The 20415-nt window shown below is 38.4% G+C and overlaps 2 protein-coding genes across 2 annotated transcripts in view; both read left to right on the top strand.

Annotated features, from left to right (window-relative positions):
- Positions 1-211: 211 nt before the first annotated feature.
- Positions 212-3983, top strand: LOC123979908 (butyrophilin subfamily 3 member A2-like). Its single transcript, XM_046064018.1, has 7 exons — positions 212-218; positions 351-677; positions 761-892; positions 1180-1334; positions 2514-2653; positions 2930-3037; positions 3305-3983. The coding sequence occupies exons 1-6, from the start codon at positions 212-214 to the stop codon at positions 2955-2957; spliced, it is 789 nt and encodes a 262-aa protein (XP_045919974.1). The 3' UTR covers positions 2958-3037; positions 3305-3983.
- Positions 3984-11969: 7986 nt separating this feature from the next.
- The window catches only part of LOC123979907 (IgGFc-binding protein-like), an 11041-nt gene continuing 2595 nt past the window's right edge, over positions 11970-20415 (top strand). Inside the window, exons 1-6 of the mRNA XM_046064017.1 lie at positions 11970-12101; positions 12210-12295; positions 15470-15679; positions 15790-15855; positions 16025-16124; positions 16298-16421. Coding sequence (XP_045919973.1) covers positions 15659-15679; positions 15790-15855; positions 16025-16124; positions 16298-16421 — 311 coding nt within the window. The 5' untranslated portion in view covers positions 11970-12101; positions 12210-12295; positions 15470-15658. The remainder of the gene's footprint in view (positions 12102-12209; positions 12296-15469; positions 15680-15789; positions 15856-16024; positions 16125-16297; positions 16422-20415) is intronic.

Genomic DNA, 20415 nt, shown 5'->3' with positions numbered 1-20415 from the left:
AAATAAAGCAAACATGTAGCGAAAACCAAAAGGTGTAGCAGCTGGCAGGGAGGATGAGAGAGAGAGAGAGAGAGAGAAATGATCTTGGAGGTAAAGCTTTTATCTCCTGTGGAGCACTGGGACCAGGTGTTCCCAATCCAGGAGGGACCACTGCAATTAGCTCCTCAAACAGAAAACCATGGCAGTACTGAAACACACACCTTCAAGCCACATGGGCCGTAACAAATGCCATTTGAAATTCAATGACTCATTATAAAGCCATTAGGCTAATTAATTTTGATAATTATTTGATGCACTATAGGAGCTTTCACTTCCAGTAACAGCACTGTTAAATATTTCCTCTTGCTCAGGTGCTGTCTCCTCACCGGTCATAACTTTAGCAGGAATTGTTAAAGCCACCAGTGGAGTGGTGTTACAGTGTGGTGTTACAGTGTGGTGTTACAGTGTGGTGTTACAGTGTGGTGTTACAGGCTGGTATCCAGAGCCTGAGGTGTTTTGGCTGGACGGTGAGGGAAACCTCCTCTCTGCTGGACCTACAGAGACAGTCAGAGGTCCTGATGACCTCTATACTGTCAGCAGCAGAGTGACTGTGGAGAAGAGACACAGCAACAGCTTCACCTGTAGAGTCCAACAGAAGGACATCAACCAGACCAGAGAGACTCACATCCAGGTTACAGGTAGACATTATTAATGATTTACTGTTTTAGTTTCAAATAGCTGAGGTCTTTACATAAATGTCAAGTTATTCTTATCGTTTCAGATGATTTCTTTGAGGTCCAGTCCAGTTCTCTGTCCACCATTATTGGTTTGGCTGTTAGTTTGGCTGCTTGCATCCTGTTAATGTCTGCAGCGACTGTCTTTTTTGTGTACAAATGGAGACAAAATGAACTCAGTAAGTCACATTAATTTCTGTGCTTTGTGTCACGTTACGGTCACAGATTTCATGGGTAATAGAGAAATTAATTGTTTAACCAGGTAAATAAAATCTCATTTGATCAAAATGTCAGTATTTTAGATGTTATGGGGTTGATAAAAATGTGGTGGTTTCATCTACTTTTATTTCCAGTTTTTTGTTGTCTTATTTTTGTAGCCCATTTTAGACTGAAGTGTGTCATATGCTGTGATACTGTCCTATAATGCAATTACATCTCTTTTACACCTTAATTCTATTTTACACAGAGACCAAGAGAAGCTGCTGTGATGGAGAAATGAAGAACCTCTCTAAAAATTACAAGTTTGTCGCTGAAGGAGAAAGAGAGCAACAGCAGCTCATGACAGTTGAAACAGTGCAAATGAAGTTTTTGAACAATGGAGAAGGAAAAAAGACCAAACATGTAAGAAACATGAATTTGATTTCCAGTTGAGGGAGATAGTGAAAACAAAAATAAAGTCTGTTTTGGGCAGGGAGGACAAAACGGCCCTGTTTCAGAATAGCGGGTTTAGTGAAAACTCTGAGTAAGTTGAGCCCGAGATGAGGAAAACTCTGGGTTTTCGGTTTTGAGAGACCAAGATCAAATAAACTCTAGATCAGTAATCCTGACAATTTACGCTGTGAACCTAATCTCCTCGGGAGGAGGTTTACTTGAACAAACGCTGAGTTTCTCTCTGACTCCTCCTGCGGAGCCTGAAGCGGTTGTCTGACATTTCCTCATTCATACTGTTGATATCAAAGAACATATTAGAACACAGTTACGTCTTTAGAAACAATGATGTCACAGTTAGATAGGCTGTTAGTTGTTTTTACCCAAACATGATCTTGAACCTGACGCTTTTATGATCAATCTGTTATCGAAGTATGGACAGAGAGTTAGGCCTATCTTTGACAGTGATCCACAAACAGTAATCCAGGCGGAGATGGTGAAGATCCACAGGAAAGTGTAAACTGGCAGGTATACAGGCTGAGACAACAGGTATTCGCGACTTTTACAGGACATGAAACCACAATGATCCAGCTGAGGCTGAACTAAACATAGGAATTAAATACTACAGTAAACAAGTGGGCGGAAACACAGAACAGGTGTAGAAAATAAAACAAAACCGTAAGCAAAACTGAGACACCAAACAACTGAAACTGGACTCAAGTGCTATTTTTATTGTCCTGTAAGAGATAACATGAGAAAGATTAGATTGTGTTGATGATTTCTCTTGACATGCTCACTTTGAGACATTCGGGTTTGTGTTATTTTCTAATTGCATGTTGAATTCATCAGTTAGTGTGTTGGTTGTTAACACTGAGAAATCCCGCTCCAGTACATTTACAATATAAAGGTGCTCAGAGTAAACAGGTTAAAGCTGAGCTTAGCTATGTACACATTAAAAGGTAATAAATCACATCCTCCAGCAAATCAGGAATGAGTTTCCATCCAGAGCAGGATATGTGCTGCTCTAAATAAAAGTATTCTCGTCTCTCTCTCTATTTTTCACTTCCAGTGGGGGAAGATCAAAAGTAAGAAAGAGCTACTTTTTTTGATTATTCTTGAATGACTGATCTGTGTGTGTGTTGTCTCCCTCTCAAAGTGCCAGACTCTGAGAGTTCTCAGTCTCGGCAGCAGGACGGTACCAGCTCAGCCGGTCAGAGCTCAACAGCAGGACATGTCATTGTGGATGAGGTTGACAAGTCGAGGAAATATATCTCAAAAACACGTCTAGTGAGGTAATGGTGTTTGTGTGTGTATTTTCACTGTGTGAGTGATATATAAGCATGCACAATATAGCATTGAGTTATCCAAGAGTAAACAGGGATATTCCAAAAACTAAAACTAATGAACTGTTGTTTTACCCAGAATCCATTTTCTCTTGTTTTCATATAAAGAGGGAGGTAACGTACCCTCATTTATAAACACAATGGATTTAACACGCACTGTAACATTCACTTGTTAGTCTCTCTTTCTATAATCTTCTCCTCTCGTGCCAAATTTCCCTCCTGTAGGACCAAGAACTGGGAGGCTGGACGTTAAAAGTACAAGTCAACGACAGAGCACCCATCTCATACACATTTAAGAAACCATTGAAACTCAGTCCTGGAAAAAAAGTCATTGTGAGTCTTTATTTGTTTCTCAGTTTATGTTGTTGCATCATCATCATTCTTTCTTCCTTCTGTCTCAGTTGTTGTTGAGTTTGAATTGATTGCATTTTGTTGCTGTGTACCTAGTGACATGCGCAATGACAATGAAGGCGAATCCAGTCTAATCTAATCTAAAAAACTAGAGAAAATGATAACGAAATATTAATAATAAATTATAACTTTGAGGACTTAATGATTTAATGACTCTGCTTGTAAGTCTGTGGCCTTTGCATTTTACAGATGTGGGTTCAAGGATATGGGACAAATTATCCTCCCTCTGACCTGGTGTGGGATGACCTGAAGTCCTGGAGCCCCAAAGACAAACTGCAGTTCTTCCTCATCAGCAACACTGAAGAGATCCAACATTTCTCAGTTCATAGTCAATGAAAGACAATAATTATCCAGCTGTCATACTTTTTTATTTTATCTTACCTTTTTGCTAACTACAATAATCACTCCATTTAGCTTCTTTTATCACCAACATGAAAGGACCATGATAAAAAGTTACCATCACACCAAAATGCTGAACAGTGAATAGTTCTGTAATCCAGCAAACCTGAAAACACTGAACATTATACATCAGGAACAGCACGACTCAGCATGACTAAAAACACATGTTGTAGTGACGTCCAGTAAACACGAGGTCACATCACGTCCTGATCTGGAATCAACAAAATGAGACCTTTTTTATTAATGTTGAATCAAATCTTATTACATTTTTCTTCCTCTGGTATTTTCAACAATTCAGAACACTTTTTTTCTGAAAGCTCTGAACTCAAGACAAAGACTAAAATAATTTAAACTCTACACCAAAGTGTGAGTTTATGTAACTCAGAAACCTTTTTATTTGTTTTTGCTGGATTGAACATTTATATTAAAATGTAGAGATTTTTTTGTTATTCTTTGTTTCCTGTCAATTTAGGACTCTCCGTTCCATGTTTCTGTAATAAAGACATAAAATGCCATAAATTCTTGTTTGATTTAAAATATTTGGTTTGAGAAACATCAACAATCATCCAAATGTTTTTTTTAATTTTTTATAAAACGTTTTAATATATCTAAAAGATAAAAATTTGTATTTATGTGTAATGTTAAGTGATATTTGTACATCTTTGACATTTTTCTAAATTATTTGTGCCGGCAAACATTTGTTTATGGAAACTACACAGCCTTTGTTTCTTGGGTACACATTTTCTATTCAAAGAAATAAATACATTAAATAACTTACACACATATAACAGGTCACCTGGTCCGGATCGTCTTCTCTAACAAGTGATATCGTTTAAAGGGATAGTGTAGGATTTTTTAAATGGGGCTGTATGAGGTTCTTATCCATAATCGGTCAGCGTTTCCCCAGTTTGAAGAAGTATAGAGTTGTACCAGCGTGGAAACTAAGCAATACACTGCTGTGGGCAGAGTCAGCAGCAAAATGTATTTTAGCCACCTAATATTTTAAAGGTCACCACTCCACCAAAGCGCATAGGATAGCTACAGTGGCCAATGCAGGACAAAAGATGTCATCGTCTGAGACAGAGAGTAGCCAGTCAATAAATGGGATTTCTTTAGATGGGTTTATTAAGAAATTATTAATTAATTAATTAACTTACTTAAAAGTATTTGTTATTGCAAATATTATTGTTACTTGTCCACCAAATAACAGCAACATCAAGAAATATGCTAGCTCAGCCTCCTGTAATACATTATTTTGCTGTACTAAAATCATGCATTTTGTAACATCTTGGGAGGGTTGGCTCATCTAGACTAACAAACCAAAGTAAAGAAGAACATCTCAAAAACTATCACATCTGGTGCAAGTGATGATCTTGACCACTGACAGATAACATGGAAAATGTAAAAGTAAGAGTGTGTAACATTGTCAGTGTTTCTGCACCACAGTAGTAGTAGTAGCTCACTGTGTGAGCTCACAGCCAGACTCACCTTCTGCCTATGAATGTGTTCTCATATGTACTTTGATACTGACTGTATGAATGAGAAAATTAAACGCTGTGTCAGACAGTGTATATGTTCTGGCAGGTAACTGTCTCCACTACTGAATGTGTTTAAATCAGCAGTGTCACATATTCTGTCAGTGGGGGATGGGTGATCAGCATTAACATCACACAGAGTAAATGAGGTTCGTAGATGCTGCTTGGCTTCAGTCAGACCTGGGAAAGAAGTCTGTTCTGCCTCCTGCAGTAAGACAGCAGACATGAACTTTACCCAAGTTGGTAAGACTAAAAAACAGTTGCTATTGTTCCTGGTGGTTTTTATTGCAGCTGTAATATTTTATAGTATCAGTTGCCTGATCAGTTGCAAACATTAAGTTCAGCTGTTCATAAAAACATTCAAAGTGAAAGTTGAATGTGAGCAGACCCAACCCCCATACTGTGTCTAAAGTTTAACTGATAAATGAATTATACTTTTAATTAACAGGTACATCAGGTCTCAACCTTGGAGCCAGAGATGTGTTGCTGCTGTTGCATGAAGACACACTTGTGTTTCTTTGTTCTTCTTCTTTTAAACCACTTTAACAATAATCTTCCTTGTGGCAAATTACATATTTTGCATCATATTACAGCATGGAGGTTAAATAGGGGTATGTAATCTTGGGAGATTAAGTTATGATGAGATTTCTCGTCAGGTAAAAAGCTGTCCCGCGAGACTCACGCAATTGATATCTTTCACATGCAGTCAAAACACACATTCATTTTCTTAAGACTCGTGGAACTAATCAACTCCACCAAGCTAATGCCACACCGGCGTACGCCTGATAGTAATCAACCACAATGTGCTGTGAGTCGGTAGAGTTTTGCAACATAAACATCTAAAAACTGAAGCGCAACCTTGCACTGTTTGGGACTGTGTCACTTTACGAGCTACCGAAGTTAACGTGTGGATTTGTGGTGAGATGTCTTCCTGATCAAAAGTGTTATCGGTTGGTTTTGGTTTCACATGCAGCATGCTGTCCTAAACTGCGTTGATAACGTTACTTCCAGCGGATCAATAACGTAATGTAAACAGCAGAGTATAGGACAGGTAGACTTCTCAACAAATGTTGATGTTAGTCTCTTATTATTATGAGAGTCTCTTATTTTTTATTTATTTACTTATTTGCTTTTAACCTGTCCTGACAAGCAGCCTGCTTTAGAGTATGAAGAGCTGGATACCATGCTGTGCCAGACAGATTTTACTTCAACTTGTCTGTTTGATTATTTATTTAAAAATGTATTGATTTGGCACAAACACCGCACATACAGACAGCATGGAGAAAGGACAACACCTGCAAGAGAGTGGGGAGAGGGGCTTGGGGAGGAGAAAAAACAACAACAACAAAAACAAAAATACAAAAACAAAGAGACAACCAGCCGAACAGCCGCAATAAACAGCTGACACAGGAAGACAACTGAGGGAGAAATGAAAACTAGAAACAGTCAAGCAAAATAAATAAACAACACAGCAAAGCCATGAGAGCTGGAATAATACTTTATTTTACACATTTTACAAATTATATAAACGTACAAATTTGTTTGGCTGGAGAACAGTGTGTGCCTTAGCTGGAGAACAAGCAACAGTCAGGAACCACACACACAAACACACAACACACACACACAGGTGAAGAAAACTTAAAACAGACTTAAAGTGACCACAACGCATCAACTGACAATTACAAATCAGAGAATTATCAGCTGAATCTGCAGCTCCTCTCAGATTTAAAGAGCTTTATAATGAATTCCATCTCATTGTTATCTGTCCGACAGCAACTTTACTGTTTCTGCTCTCATAGAGTCAGAAAAACAGCTGTAAAAAGCCACTGAACATTACCTGCTCAGCAGGAAAAACACAGTTAGAGATTAGCTGGTGAACATAGTGGAGCATTTAGCAGCTACAGAGACAGATATTTCCCTTTGTTCCCTCAAGGGTGGACAGGTGATCCACATATTTCTCTCAGTTGCAGGTAGGCGAGCCAGATAGTTCCCTCAGGGCCAGGAGGGAGACAGTAAACACATGAAACAACACATTCAAGATCAAGAGCTGTACTGTACTAGATTTAGACATTTACAATTATTTACTTTCTAAATTAATTACGATACCCCAATGGCAACAATTAACAATTTTATCTGAAATCTGTTTATTAGCTCAATTAACTGATTATTAATTTTGTTTAATGAAGAGATAAAATAAAAGGTCTGTCACGATTTTCTGCTCAAGGTAATGCTGAAAGTTTGCTATAATGCAAGACAAGGAAAACAAGCTAATTCCACAGTTAGAGAAAGCTGATGATTATCTGAGAGGAAATGATTAACTGATTTTATAGTTGTTTAAACTCCAAGTATGTGGTTGATTTCTCAAGACAGAACAAGTTTAAGTTCATGTTAAACTTGTATAAGAGTAAAGATTATAAAATCCAATATGTATTGTATTGGAAATCACAACTCAACTCTTCACGTCACACTAAATATACAAATCACAACTCTAGGTTGTATTTCAGTAACAGTTTTCAGTCAGTTTCATCCACCATTGGTACGTGATTATTAGGAGTTGGTTCGTCAAGATAAGCAGCCGTTAGAGCTAATTCACCATCGTGCCATTAAACCATTGCACCAGTCAAAAGCTCAAGATAATCTGATGTTTTTGTCTGCTACTATTTTTCATCTCTTCGATCGGGTGGAAGCTTCAGAGAACATTTAAGTCACCTGCTTCAGGTACATCATGATTTATTTGCTGAGTCTGTTCCATTGTACTTTGTTGAATTTTGCTTTTTATCGATAAACCAACTTTTCTACCTCATCCAAGTGTTTCTTTAAACCTGCAAAGAACTGCACTGTACCTCCTCTTCAGGACCACAGACACATGCACTGAGAAGCTCACTGTGCACATGCAGTCACTGTTGAGTCGTCATGACGATGCAAATAGATTGGAAATCAGGTGTCTTTCTTTATGGGAAAGACAGATTTTTCTATGTGCATCTTGATGGTCCTATTAAACATAGATCATAAACTGAGTGAGAGCATTTGGATACTGTATTTAAACATGACTAACAGAAAGATTCCTTGGCCGTATGGAAACAGGAAACAGCATTTAGTCTCTAGTAAGACTGAAAATGTTAATATTTTCAGGCACACAGAAACACAGATTCAATGCCTCTCACATAACCATTTTATGACCAGCAGATTTTGCAGTTTACAGACTGAAATAGAATACTTTTATTTATTATTATTTATTTATTCATCATTCTGTATTTATACTGTATACCACATCCACCTACCTCATGTACATAACACCACAAATAATACTTATTTCTTCCAGCATTCTATGTACAATCTAGAGGCAAATTCCTCGTATGTGTACACATACCTGGCAATAAAACTGATTCTGATTCTGATGCTGATTCTGATTCTTGGTGGATTTTGGATTTCTTGGTTGTCACAGTGAGGAGGAGGTCCCTGTAGATATTTTACCATTAAAAGCTTCATAGTGCCTCAACCATTGCGTTATCACTACATACTGTGCAGAACATTATATACACTCGCTCCATATTTAAATGCTCCACATACATTCACACACTGAGCCTAAGTGCTCAAACAGAAACTAACATTCACACACTGGCGGAGCAGCTGCCAGGGGCAATTCGGGGTTCAGAATCTTGCCCAAGGACACTTCGACATGCGGCCTGGGATTGAACTGCCAATTAACGGCCAACCCGCTCTACCTGCTGAGCCACAGCCGCCCCACGTCAGAGACTTCAAACCTGGAGGGGAAATCTCATCAGTAAACTCAAGTATGGGAACAAATATTTCTTGTGCAGTTAACATTCTGCTAAACAATTACTTTGAAGGACATGCATTATAATTAACAACATTTTCAAGCACAACATGCCGCCTTTTAATATACTGACATGCTCAGCCAAAAACATTGTGCAAATTGTTGATAAGCTTCCTGTCATATGCTTTATGTGAATCTTACGTGTTTAACAAAAACATTAAACCTAAATATGGGTTGTAATAAGCTACTTGAACAAAGAAATCTTGTCATTTTTTTTTGGTGAGGACAGGCTTGTACATAATAACACCCATACCTATTGTTTTCTATGTAAATCTAGCAATTTCTCCAGAATGGCAACAGTTTAATCAGGTGAAAACATAAACAAATTCTGGCCTGGGCTAAGCCTTGAGACAAATTTTGTCTATGTCACTTTTCGTGACCCGACCAATCACAGCCTCAGTGGGGAGTGGCATTAAATAAAAGGTTGACATGCTACAGTAAACTTTCAAATGTTGAACATCTCGTTGTGATTGACCAGATGGTATTAACAAATTAGAGAACGACCACAATGAAAACCTATATAAATGATAAACATTGGTTGTGTATTTATTATTTATTGCTGTATTATGCTACTACACTAAATTATTCCTCCATGTTGTGGAAAGCACTCCAACATGTGAATAAGGGGATTACTAGCACTTGTTGTTTTCCACTTCAAACACTGTAAATATAAATGTTGCTATCTTATTGTTGACAGCCTTTTCAGAAGCTTATGGCTCCAGATGATGAGTGTCAGTGGTAAGTTAGCAGTCAGACAAGTTTTTATAGTTGACGTTGCTCCATTCATTTCTGGAGCCTCCAGTGCCTTACTTGGTCACAGTGAGCAGTCTTTGGAATTGGAATAAGACAGCAGTTTTTTACAAAGTCACAAGCAGTCATAGGTTGTTCAACTTTTCAGATACAGTATGGAAGCTAATGTGCGTCCAAACTCTGCTTCATAGATGCAGATTATTGACACCGAAGCTTTTCTCGCTGGTGTCCTTCTTTTTTATTTCTTAGCTTAGTTTACTGACTGTTTAATAAGACATGCAATCGGTTAAGCTAATAGTGAATTTTAAGAGTGATCACTGCTGGACCACAGGGGTCGTTACCGTTTGAATAACAAATGTAACCCTCCCTTTGTCTGCAGGTACGAAGACCTCTCTGTACTTCAAACGATCTTCAACTACATTGTCACATCGGATGTCCATTACTAACATAAAATTCTAACTAACAATTTCTAATCAAAACATTTTCTATGTATATATTCTAATTTCTTTAATATGTCTTCTGTTTTCATCTTCTTTGCTGTGTTTAACTGGGCTGGTCATAAAGTGCTGAAGGAAAATTAAGGGAGAATTCAAAACAGGTATCACTAGTGTTGACTCCACCCCCGCCTTACCCCGTCTTCTTTCCTGGGTTTAAACAGCAGGGAGGATGCACATTGATAGAGGGAGAAGGAGAGAGATCAGCAAATCTTTCCACCAGCTGCAGGACCATCACAGAATTCATCTACCTCATCCTCCAACAAACCTCCACGGGGTAAGATAATCTGCAAGCTCCAATGGCAATGATCAAATGCAGATGACCAAGGACAGCGTCAGCATGACGGCTGCAACGACTATCTTCTCAATTGATTCATTTTGAAATTTTTATTTGATTTATAAAAATGTCAGAAAAGATAATATTCAATACAATTTCCTAAAGCCCAAGGTGCTGTGTTCACAGAAAAGTGACATATTCTCACATTTTAAAAGCTGAAACCAGAGAATGTTTGAAATTTTACATTTAAGTTGCAGTTGACAATCAAATGTATAGATTAATCATCTAACTGTGTGAGCTCTATTCAGCATGACTTCAAAAAAAGGGATGATGGACTTCAAACTATGTTATTTTAATATTCAATACAGCACAGCACAATGAGTCTACATCAGGGTTACAAATATAAAAGGAGGTTGCCTTTAAGTTACAAAAGGCTATACTATAATACTTTTTACACATAAGATATGAATTTCTTTTGATTTTACTGAAAGTCACAGTAAGAGCAAATTCTCATTAGTGATATTAAATTAATCATATTTTTTTGTTGAAATATTTGGATTATAGGGTTATTTGAAGACTTAAATAGTAGTGGTTACTGTAAGCTGAAAATCTTTTGTCTTTTGACTGCCGGCCATTTAAAGACGTCACCCTGGAAAATGTGAGAGACACTTTTCACATTTTATAAACCAAATGATTAATAAACAAAATAATTTTTTAATTGATAATGAAATCATAATCGTAAAACCATTCAGAAACGGTTATAGACAATAAAATGAGATCAGATGTGATGTCGTTTTCCAGTTGCAATATTTAAAGATTCAGTATGTAACTTTTAGTGGCATCTAGTGGTGAGAGTAATGAATTGCAACCAAATGCTCAGTCACTGCTCACCCCTCCCTTTCCAAACTCTGTCGACTCTTGAGCTAAATAATACGTGTGGTGCTCAACTTGTCCAAATTTCACTTCCCTTGTTACTAATAATAAACCAGACTACCATTGTTTGTACGTACGTATTCAACATAGTGACGAAACGCGCTCTGTAGAGCAGTTTATTCATTTGGGCTACTGTAGAAACATGGTGGCACAATATGGTGACTCCCGTGTTAGAGGACCTGTGCATTCTAAGAAAATAAAAACATTACGGTTCATTATGTAAGGTCTTTATACACCACTGAAAACTAGTTATGGATATTATATTGCATTTCTGACAATAGATCCTCCAAAATATTTCACACTGGACCTTCAGTCTGCTGCTGTAGCTAGTAATAAAAATAATAAAAACAGAGAACATTTAGAAACATGACCCATCACACATACATGGAAACAGCAAAAGTCATGAAAGTCCAAAATGTGAATGAACCCTGTCACTGGACTGAGCTTCATTTTCCACTTCCCAGGAACAGTGTTGAACTTTGAATGTGGCTCTGACTTTGTTTCCAACTGTCTCTCTCTCTCTCTCTCTCTCTCTCTCTCTCTCCAGCTGATTGGGCTCCTCCAACATGCTCCGCCCCCTGCTCTACCTGTCCGCTCTCATCAGGCTTGCAGGTAACCGCACACACGGCAGCCATTTTGAAACATTGCTAATAAGACGTGTTGAGGAACAGAAGAACTAACAAAACAAAGTAGTATTTTCCCGATATATCTTTGTTTCTAAGAAGAAGCAGTGACGATGTTAAATTAAAAATCTTGATTGGTTGGTAAACAAAACCTGTTTTATTCCTTCATGAAGTCAACTTTTGAATGTGCACCCTTCCCTGTTGTACGCTAGTTCTGACCTCTCATGTGTCTCCATCGACTTCAGGTGCTCTGGGATTTTCTGGTCCTACAGTGGTTGACATCAGCTCATGCCCTATCACGTTTTATGGACAGAAGTACAAACAACTCTATGTGAGTAGGATGAAGCCTTGAGAATGTTGTTTTCATCTTGTTCAAAAAACATTGTGGTGTTCCCTCTCTGTTGTTTCATGAATGTACAGTACACTATATACTTAATGGTCCAGTAAACTGTATAATTTTTGAAACCTAAAAAGCACAAATCTTTGTGCCACCAATGCTGAATAAAATACATACACATCAAAAAGTAACATATGATCCTTTATTATTAAATGATTCATACATAAAAAAGCAATAAATCCTCTTCAATAATGACATCTTGGTCTCTGACAGGAGGAAATATTTCATCATTGTCCCAGTCCATCTCCGAGGCCACTCTAGGAGGGCCAGAAAATTCACCTGCTTAGCCTGGTCTTGAGCAGACTAGCTACACAGGAAAAAAAAATCTCCATGGCTTTCATGAAACCCAAGCCATGGCTTAATTCAGCCAGGGTATCTGGAAAATCCCGGCTTAATCTGCTATCTTGGTTTTGTAAAATAGCCCTCAGCTGGGCACCCCAGATTGGATCACGATTGGTCAACTGCATGACAGCAGCATTTTTAAACCCACAGGTGAACAGTTCATGATCATTCCCTCTGGCTGCATGAATTTTACGCATAATCCATGCCAGACCATCCACAACAGCTGAGGGCTCTCTGCAGCTGCACACTGCTTCCACCAATTCTAAAAACAAGTTAATTAAAATAAAACGATAATAACAACGGGTTCTGTTTCACAATGACACTTGTTTTGTTTTATAAATCCAGCGCACCCCTTTCCTTCACAGCAGAGCCTCTCGTCCCTCCCTAAAAGCCCAAACTCCCTCTCAGCAGGCTGTGATGTTTAATTCAGTTGGAGCCAACATGACAGGGGATTATAACTGCTATAACTTCCTACGATGACGATGTTGATCTTATTTATTTCCTTTTAGCTCCTTTGAATTTTATCTTTACCGAGTACTCCATATTCCTTTTTTGATGTGTTTGGTGTACTAGTGTTTTATTGTGTATTTGAATACACAGTGGTATATTTGTTCTTTTGTTCGTTTATAGGCTTCTTGTTCTTGGAAAGCACTTTGGGTCAACTCCTGTTGTTTTTGTCAATGTCACTTGTGTCACTATGTGCCATATAAATAAAGCTGACTGTGACTGACTATTCAGCATTAACAGCTTTAACCTATGACATTTTACACTATAGGCTAAAGGATAAGCGGCCATAGCTAATGGAAGAATGGATATTATTTATTCTAAACCAGGTGTGTTCAGTGTTCCTTTACCTGATCGGTGCTTGTAAAATATCCACTGTGTCAGCATTTTTTAATGTCATAGAGATTTATAGTTTTCTCACCGTTGGTTTAAGTCACCTTGGTTTAAGTCACCTCCCGACAAAACACCAAGGTTGTATTTCAGCATTCTGTAACGTAACTTTGTCAACTCGAGAAGTTCACTGTCACCTGCTCTGCTCCACTACACACTCACACACACCTACATACACACACACACACACGGAGCCCTCTCCGTGGCCCATCTGTCACCCAAAGCTGTCACCTTAGGGGAAACGCAGTGCTGCTGTTGTCCTCTAAACGCTGCTTAAAGTTAATAATGTAGGATTATTATATCTTATTTCATGGGCTATTTGGAATTCTGGAGTAATGCACATAGTAGTTTTAAGTTTATTTATAGTAATATTTCATAGTAGTAAAAAGAAAGTAGGCCTATTACTTTTTAAATGAGTAATGTTTCCTAAGTCAAAGAGTAATCCTGTTAAATAATTGTGATCTCAAAATGGACCAAAATAATTAGCAGCCCTACATGAATATTTAATTTAATTATAATAATATAAATAATAATAATGAAATTATAGAACATTTGTTGTGTGAAACTGCACCTCTGCCTTCTTTCTATACAGGCTAATGCTTCATTCAATACATCTTTTTATTTTTAACTTGAAAACGTGAAGATAATATAAGACAATATGACTTGTTTAGGACCGAAAGTTTAGGACTTGGTCTTGACGTGAGACTTGACTCGGACTTGCCGGTCGGTCTGGACTTGGAACTCAACTTGGCTAAGACTTGAGACTTAAGGATTGTGCAGACTACACGACTTTCAGCGTCACTACACAACATGCCATCTTGTGACGGGAGTCGTTGTGGCGTTCACACTACATGAATGATCGGTGACATGGGGTCACACACTACATGAGCTGACAGCGGCTGTGTCACCCGACGCTGTTCTCCAAACCACGTTTTGTCAAGAAAACACAGGTGAAATCTGAAATGGGAAAGACAAAACAGCTGTTGTTTGTTAAAAAGAAAACAATTGTAAAGACAAAGAATCTAGGTGAAAGGATGGATTAGCACACGCAGGTAGCAGGGATCGTCTGAGCTACAGAGAGAGCTGGAGATGAGTAAAAAGTGTTTTGCAGTGAAAAAGTAGCTACCTGCTCTGCCAGCTGCCTGCTTTCATTGGCTGGATGTGGATGTCAAGTCGGCCGACTCCTCCAGATATTTGGCATTATAGATATCTGGCAGACTTCTGCAATGTGTCAGAAATGTGTCGGGGAGCGGTTGTGACACATCGTTGAGGAGTTCACACATATCGACCGCTGATCTACTCCCAATCACAGCCTGATGGTCGTCAAGCTGGCTCGCCGAGCGGCGAATCGGGCTAAAAATCATGTAGTGTGAACTAGGCTTTACAGGTCCTCTGTTAAACGATGACTTGGTTCCACCTCTGGTGAAGAGCGCAATGTGCTTATCAAGCTTTGTGAGTAGAGAAACAACAACTTAGTGATTATGAATATTGGTTGTGACAACCTACTTTTGTTGGCCCTAGCCATTATTTAGTGTAAATAGATTTGTTGCAGTTATAAATTTGAATAGACCTTTTTTTTCTTTACTTTTTTTTTTGTTTGTTTAAATAGTCGTAGGTTTGCCTAGAGTCTTTTTGTTTGTTATTTTGGGCACTGTTCAACTCAGAGTAAATAAAAAACTGCTCATTTGTAAAATCTTTTTGTTTTCTGACCTTACTTGGGAGTGGGAGGAGTTGAGAGCCATAATATATGCTGCGTCCAGGTTCACCCTATAGACCTTGGACGTCCTTCACATATGAATCTAGAGGAAATGCAGCAGTTCTATATTTCTTCAGTATCAATGTTATGTTAATTGTTCTCTCTTATTTCAACAGGTGAACTCCTCCAATGTCTGTTTCAACAACTTTTTCAACAACAAACCCAGACAGGACTGTATTGAAGGCTTTCCCGTGGCAGGAACACGTGATCTAGTGATATATCCAGCAAGGACTTTGTATGAACAAACGTTCCATCAAAATGTGCCAACTATAAAGGGCAAACTAGAATGCACAATAGAAATCCAGATGTTTGCTCTTAGGAAAACGGTGAGTGTTGTTTTGTTCTATGTAGATTATGTGAAATTAAAAACTTTTTTAAAAGCTTTTGGGGAAAATGTCCTAATGGTGTCTATATCTCCTTTGTTGGTCCTTTATAGACTGCTTTGGTTCTTGGTAACTTTGGGACACAAGCAGCTATACAAATAAAACCCCCGAGTCCATCTGTGAGTATAACGTAGATCTAAATCTAATCTAAATAAAGGCATATATTGGTCTAAAAAACAACACACAATGTTTATGTTGACAAGAGGAAAAGGCAACACAAAGTATTTTTGTATAAATTAAGTTTTCTCTGCTCTGTGATAGGAACATTGGTTTATACTTGCCATCTAGGTGTTTGGTTTTCTGGTCGATGGTACCACAGTTGATACACTGAATATTCTCACATCACCGTTCTTAGCATACTTAGACATCAGCGGATGCAGACACTCAGGTAAGCAAATTCTCTGGCTCCATAAATCTACTTTGGGGCCCTTAAAGCTATATGGAAAACTAATATTTTATAATGCAGTAATTTTTGTGTGTTTTTTTTTTGTGCTTACAGTTTGTAAACTAATGAGTGAACTATGAAATTAAACTAACAGTAAACCTTCCGTCACTTCACAGGTGTTTTGTATGAATATGGTAAAATGGTGAGGTCTGATCCAGATACCTGTCTAATCTGTGATGATACTGCTGTCCTCAGAGTCACTGGCTGTCCACCTGTGGAACGATGTCAAGACTACAACACGTAAATATGTTTCCTTTATATTTAGGGACTTTTTTATTCATGGAAGTGTTCGCCATTAGAGAGCTTTCACAGTAATGTCAAGCAGCAGCAGCAGATGTTGGGTTTGCATCAGCAGTAACTCAACACTGCTCACATGGAGCAAAGAGGTCAGTAAATAGTGAGGCTGATATCTGTTACATAAAATTAAGAAAAGGAACGTAGAGGTGAAAATAAACCTCAGAGATTCAGTGATTCAGAGCTGAACACAGACAGACTTGAAATCAGAGCATTTTATGGTCTCCAGCAAAGCCACTTTGAAATTAATTGAGGGTTCAGCATAGTTTTCATATGGGACAGAAACTGTTGTCTGTTAACCGAGTTAATGCATTACAGTAACTAGATGACTTTCAAGACTTTTCCCTGTAATAATGATAAAAATGGTGATGATCATGATGATAATAATAATCAAATGTTGATATTAGTGCTGAGGCCTTCGCATGGCTGCTGTTGGTTGACATGTGATCCAGTGGAAAATACACAAATTATGAAATAAATATGATAAGATGACTTTGACCGCCCCCTTGTGGCCCCAAAGCTCAGCAGTAGCTCATGATGACTATGCTGCTGCTCTATTCTGGGGCCTCATCTGTTTAATATCATCATAATATCTACATGCTTCCACTGGCACAATATATGTTACTGTAATTATGCAGATGACGCACAGGTTTACACGACCGTATCACCGGGGAACTATAATCCGATAGAAGAGCTGAACAAATCCAAGATTAGATGTGCTGGAATTTTCTTCAGTTAAACAAAGATAAAAACTGAACGAAATGTTTTTTTGTGGCCTAGGGAGAATGATTAAAAGTTAGTGCCCAGCTCCAATCTGTAATGTTAAAATTTCAACGCCTACATTAAGTCATCTGACTATCGCCTGAAGAATGTATCAAGATTAAAAGGACTTATGTTTCAGCAGGATCTGGAGAAGCTTGCCCATGCATTTATCTTCAGTCAATTCGACCGTTTAAGAAACCACTGAGTGGTTTAGGGCCTCTGTCCCAGACGACCTCTCAGGTCGTCTGGGACAGAGGACAGGTCTGCTTTCTGTCCCCCACAGTCAAAACTGAACATGGAGAAGCAGCGTTCAGTTTTCGTAAACCATATATCTGGAAAAGGCTTTCAGTTCCTTAAAATCAAGGCTGAAGACTTTTCTTTTTGCTGCTGCCTTTAATTCATTTTAATTAAGTGATGCTTTTGATCTTACACAGCACTGTAACTTTTACACTCATGTTTTATCTTGTTATTTATTTTTTATTTAACTCTACCATTTATAAATATCTTTTCATATAATAAAGCACTTTGTATTACCTTTTTGGTTCAGAACAGTAATTACCTTTGCACCTCTAAAACGAGAAACAAGTACATCGGAGGGGGACAAAAAAGTCAAATGTAGCAAGGGAAAACTCCCGCACACTGTCTAACTTGCAAAGAATATATTGACACAATGTTTCATTACTAGACCTCAGACAAATGGTGTTACATAGTGAGAAGCCATCTTTTATAGGAGATGACTTATTTGGTCTACACCAGTCACCTTCTTCCTCATCAAATAAGGTAGCCATTACAAAACATTCATTCCATGAAAAGAATCTAGATATCTGTATAGGTAGCCTACTGAATGTACATCAAAATAAGATCATAAATGCACATATACATCCACATACTGGCAAATCTTACTGGTGCCTTACATATCAATACACAAATAACTTCAGAGGAAATGGCAAATAAACATAACACTAGATAAATGCATACGACATATGACCCCAAAAAACACAATAGAACCAAAAAACAACAATTACATTATATAAACTACCAATGGAATTTATAAAATTTGTAGAACAAAAACTTGTGGCAGTTCAATTTTCAATTCTATTCAATTTTATTGCAAAATACTCTGTGATGAGATTGACAGAAGCCCTACAATTCCCACCAAGAGCAAGCACTAGGCGACAGAGGCAAGGAAAAACTTCCTTTTAAGAGGCAGAAATATCGAGCAGAACCATGGCTCAGGGTGGGCGGCCATCTGCCTCGAAGGGTTGGGGGTGAAGGAGAGAGATGGAGAGAGAGAGAGAGAGAGAGAGCAAGAAAGGAACAGAGAGAAAAAGAGAGGGATGGAAGGAGAGAGAGGGGAGGGAGGCAGTCTACAAAACATACACACAGAGGTACAGTAAAGATGATGTTGCTGTAGACTAAATGAAAAATGGTACATATAAATACAGTAATGTTTATGATAATAATTGTAATGTTAATGATTATAATACCAATAATAACAATAGGACTAGTAACAATAATTGTAGCAGAGGGTGTCGAGCAGGAACACGGGGGCAGCAGGTGACTCGCAACCAAAGATCCAGACTCCACAGCTCCAGAGCCAGAAACACCTGCAGGAAGTGATAGGAGGAGAGAGGAGAGGGATGAGAAAGCACAAGACTACCGGAAAGGGGAGAAGTTGAGTTTGTAACATGAATTAATGGGATGAGGTTGAATACAGAGGGAGAGAAAGTAGAGGAGAGAGGAGCTCAGTGCATCATAGGAAATCCTCCGGCAGTCTAGGCCTATAGCAGCATAACTAAGGATCAAGGACTCACCTGAGCCAGCCCTAAATATAAGCTTTCCTCAAAGAGGAAAGTCTTAAGCCTACTCTTAAATGTGGAGATGGTGTCTGCCTCCTGAACCCAAACTGGAACCTGGTTCCACAGGAGAGGAGCTTGATAGCTGAACGCTCTGGCTCGTAGTCTACTTTTGGAGACTCTAGGAACCACAAGTAACCCTGCATTCTGGGAGCGCAGTGCTCTGGTGGGGAGCTCTTTAAGATAAGCCAATGCAGAGAAGATAAAACAGGAGAAATATGATCTCTTTTCCTGGTTCCTGTCAGAACACGTGCTGCAGCATTCTGGATCAGCTGAAGAGTCTTAATGGACTTTTTCGAGCAGCCTGATAATAAGGAATTGCAGTAATCCAGCCTAGAAGTAACAAATGAATGGACTAGTTTTTCTGAATTATATTTAGACAGGATATTCCTGATTTTCGCAATATTACCTAGGTGAAGAAAGGCGGTCCTTGAAATTTGCTTAATGTGAGACTTAAACGACATGTCCTGATCAAAGATAACTCCAAGATTCCTCACAGTGGTGCCGACCAGGGAAACTATATCTTTAGATAATGTGTCATGGTGGTGCTTGGGCCCCAGAACAATAACTTTAGTTTTATCTGAGTTTAACATTAAAAAATTACTATTAAATTAAATTTAGCTAACTGATTAGTTTCATCTGGCTTGATCGATAGATATAACTGAGTATCATCTACATAACAATGAAAGTTTATGGAATATTTCCTGATAATATTGTCTAAAGGAAGCATATATAAAGTGAACAGGATTGGTCCGAGGACAGATCCTTGTGGAACTCCATGCCTAACTTTGGCGTGCATGGAGGACTCATCGTTAACATGTACAAACTGAAATCGATCTGATAAATAGGACATAAACCAGCTTAGAGCGGTTCCCTTAATGCCATTGAAATGTTCCAGTCTATGCAATAGGATCTGATGGTCAATGGTATCAAATGCAGCACTAAGATCTAGTAAAACCAGTACAGAGACAAGTCCTTTGTCTGATGCAATAAGGAGGTCATTAGTAATTTTCACCAGTGCTGTCTCTGTGCTATGATGAGCTCTAAATCCTGACTGAAAATCCTCAAATAAACTATTGCTCTGTAGAAAGTCACACAGCCAGTGGAAAAGTTTTGCCTGTGTGGGGGTGGGTAAATTGGTGCATTTTGGTAGTATTATTGCATTGTGCGCAACCACCACATCTATAATTACCCTTTGGAAGACAGTGTAAGCATATCTGTATGTCCTGAGTAGGCTTAGTTTTGTACTCAGAATTGACGCAGACCAAAGAATTCCTTATATTTTTCCCCCATTAGTAAAAAAAGAGGTGGATCTCGAAAAG

Source organism: Micropterus dolomieu, linkage group LG12, assembly GCF_021292245.1.
Source record: "Micropterus dolomieu isolate WLL.071019.BEF.003 ecotype Adirondacks linkage group LG12, ASM2129224v1, whole genome shotgun sequence".
Lineage (NCBI taxonomy): Eukaryota > Metazoa > Chordata > Actinopteri > Centrarchiformes > Centrarchidae > Micropterus > Micropterus dolomieu.
Note: the sequence above shows the minus strand (reverse complement) of the source record. Positions and strands in the feature narration are given on the sequence as shown.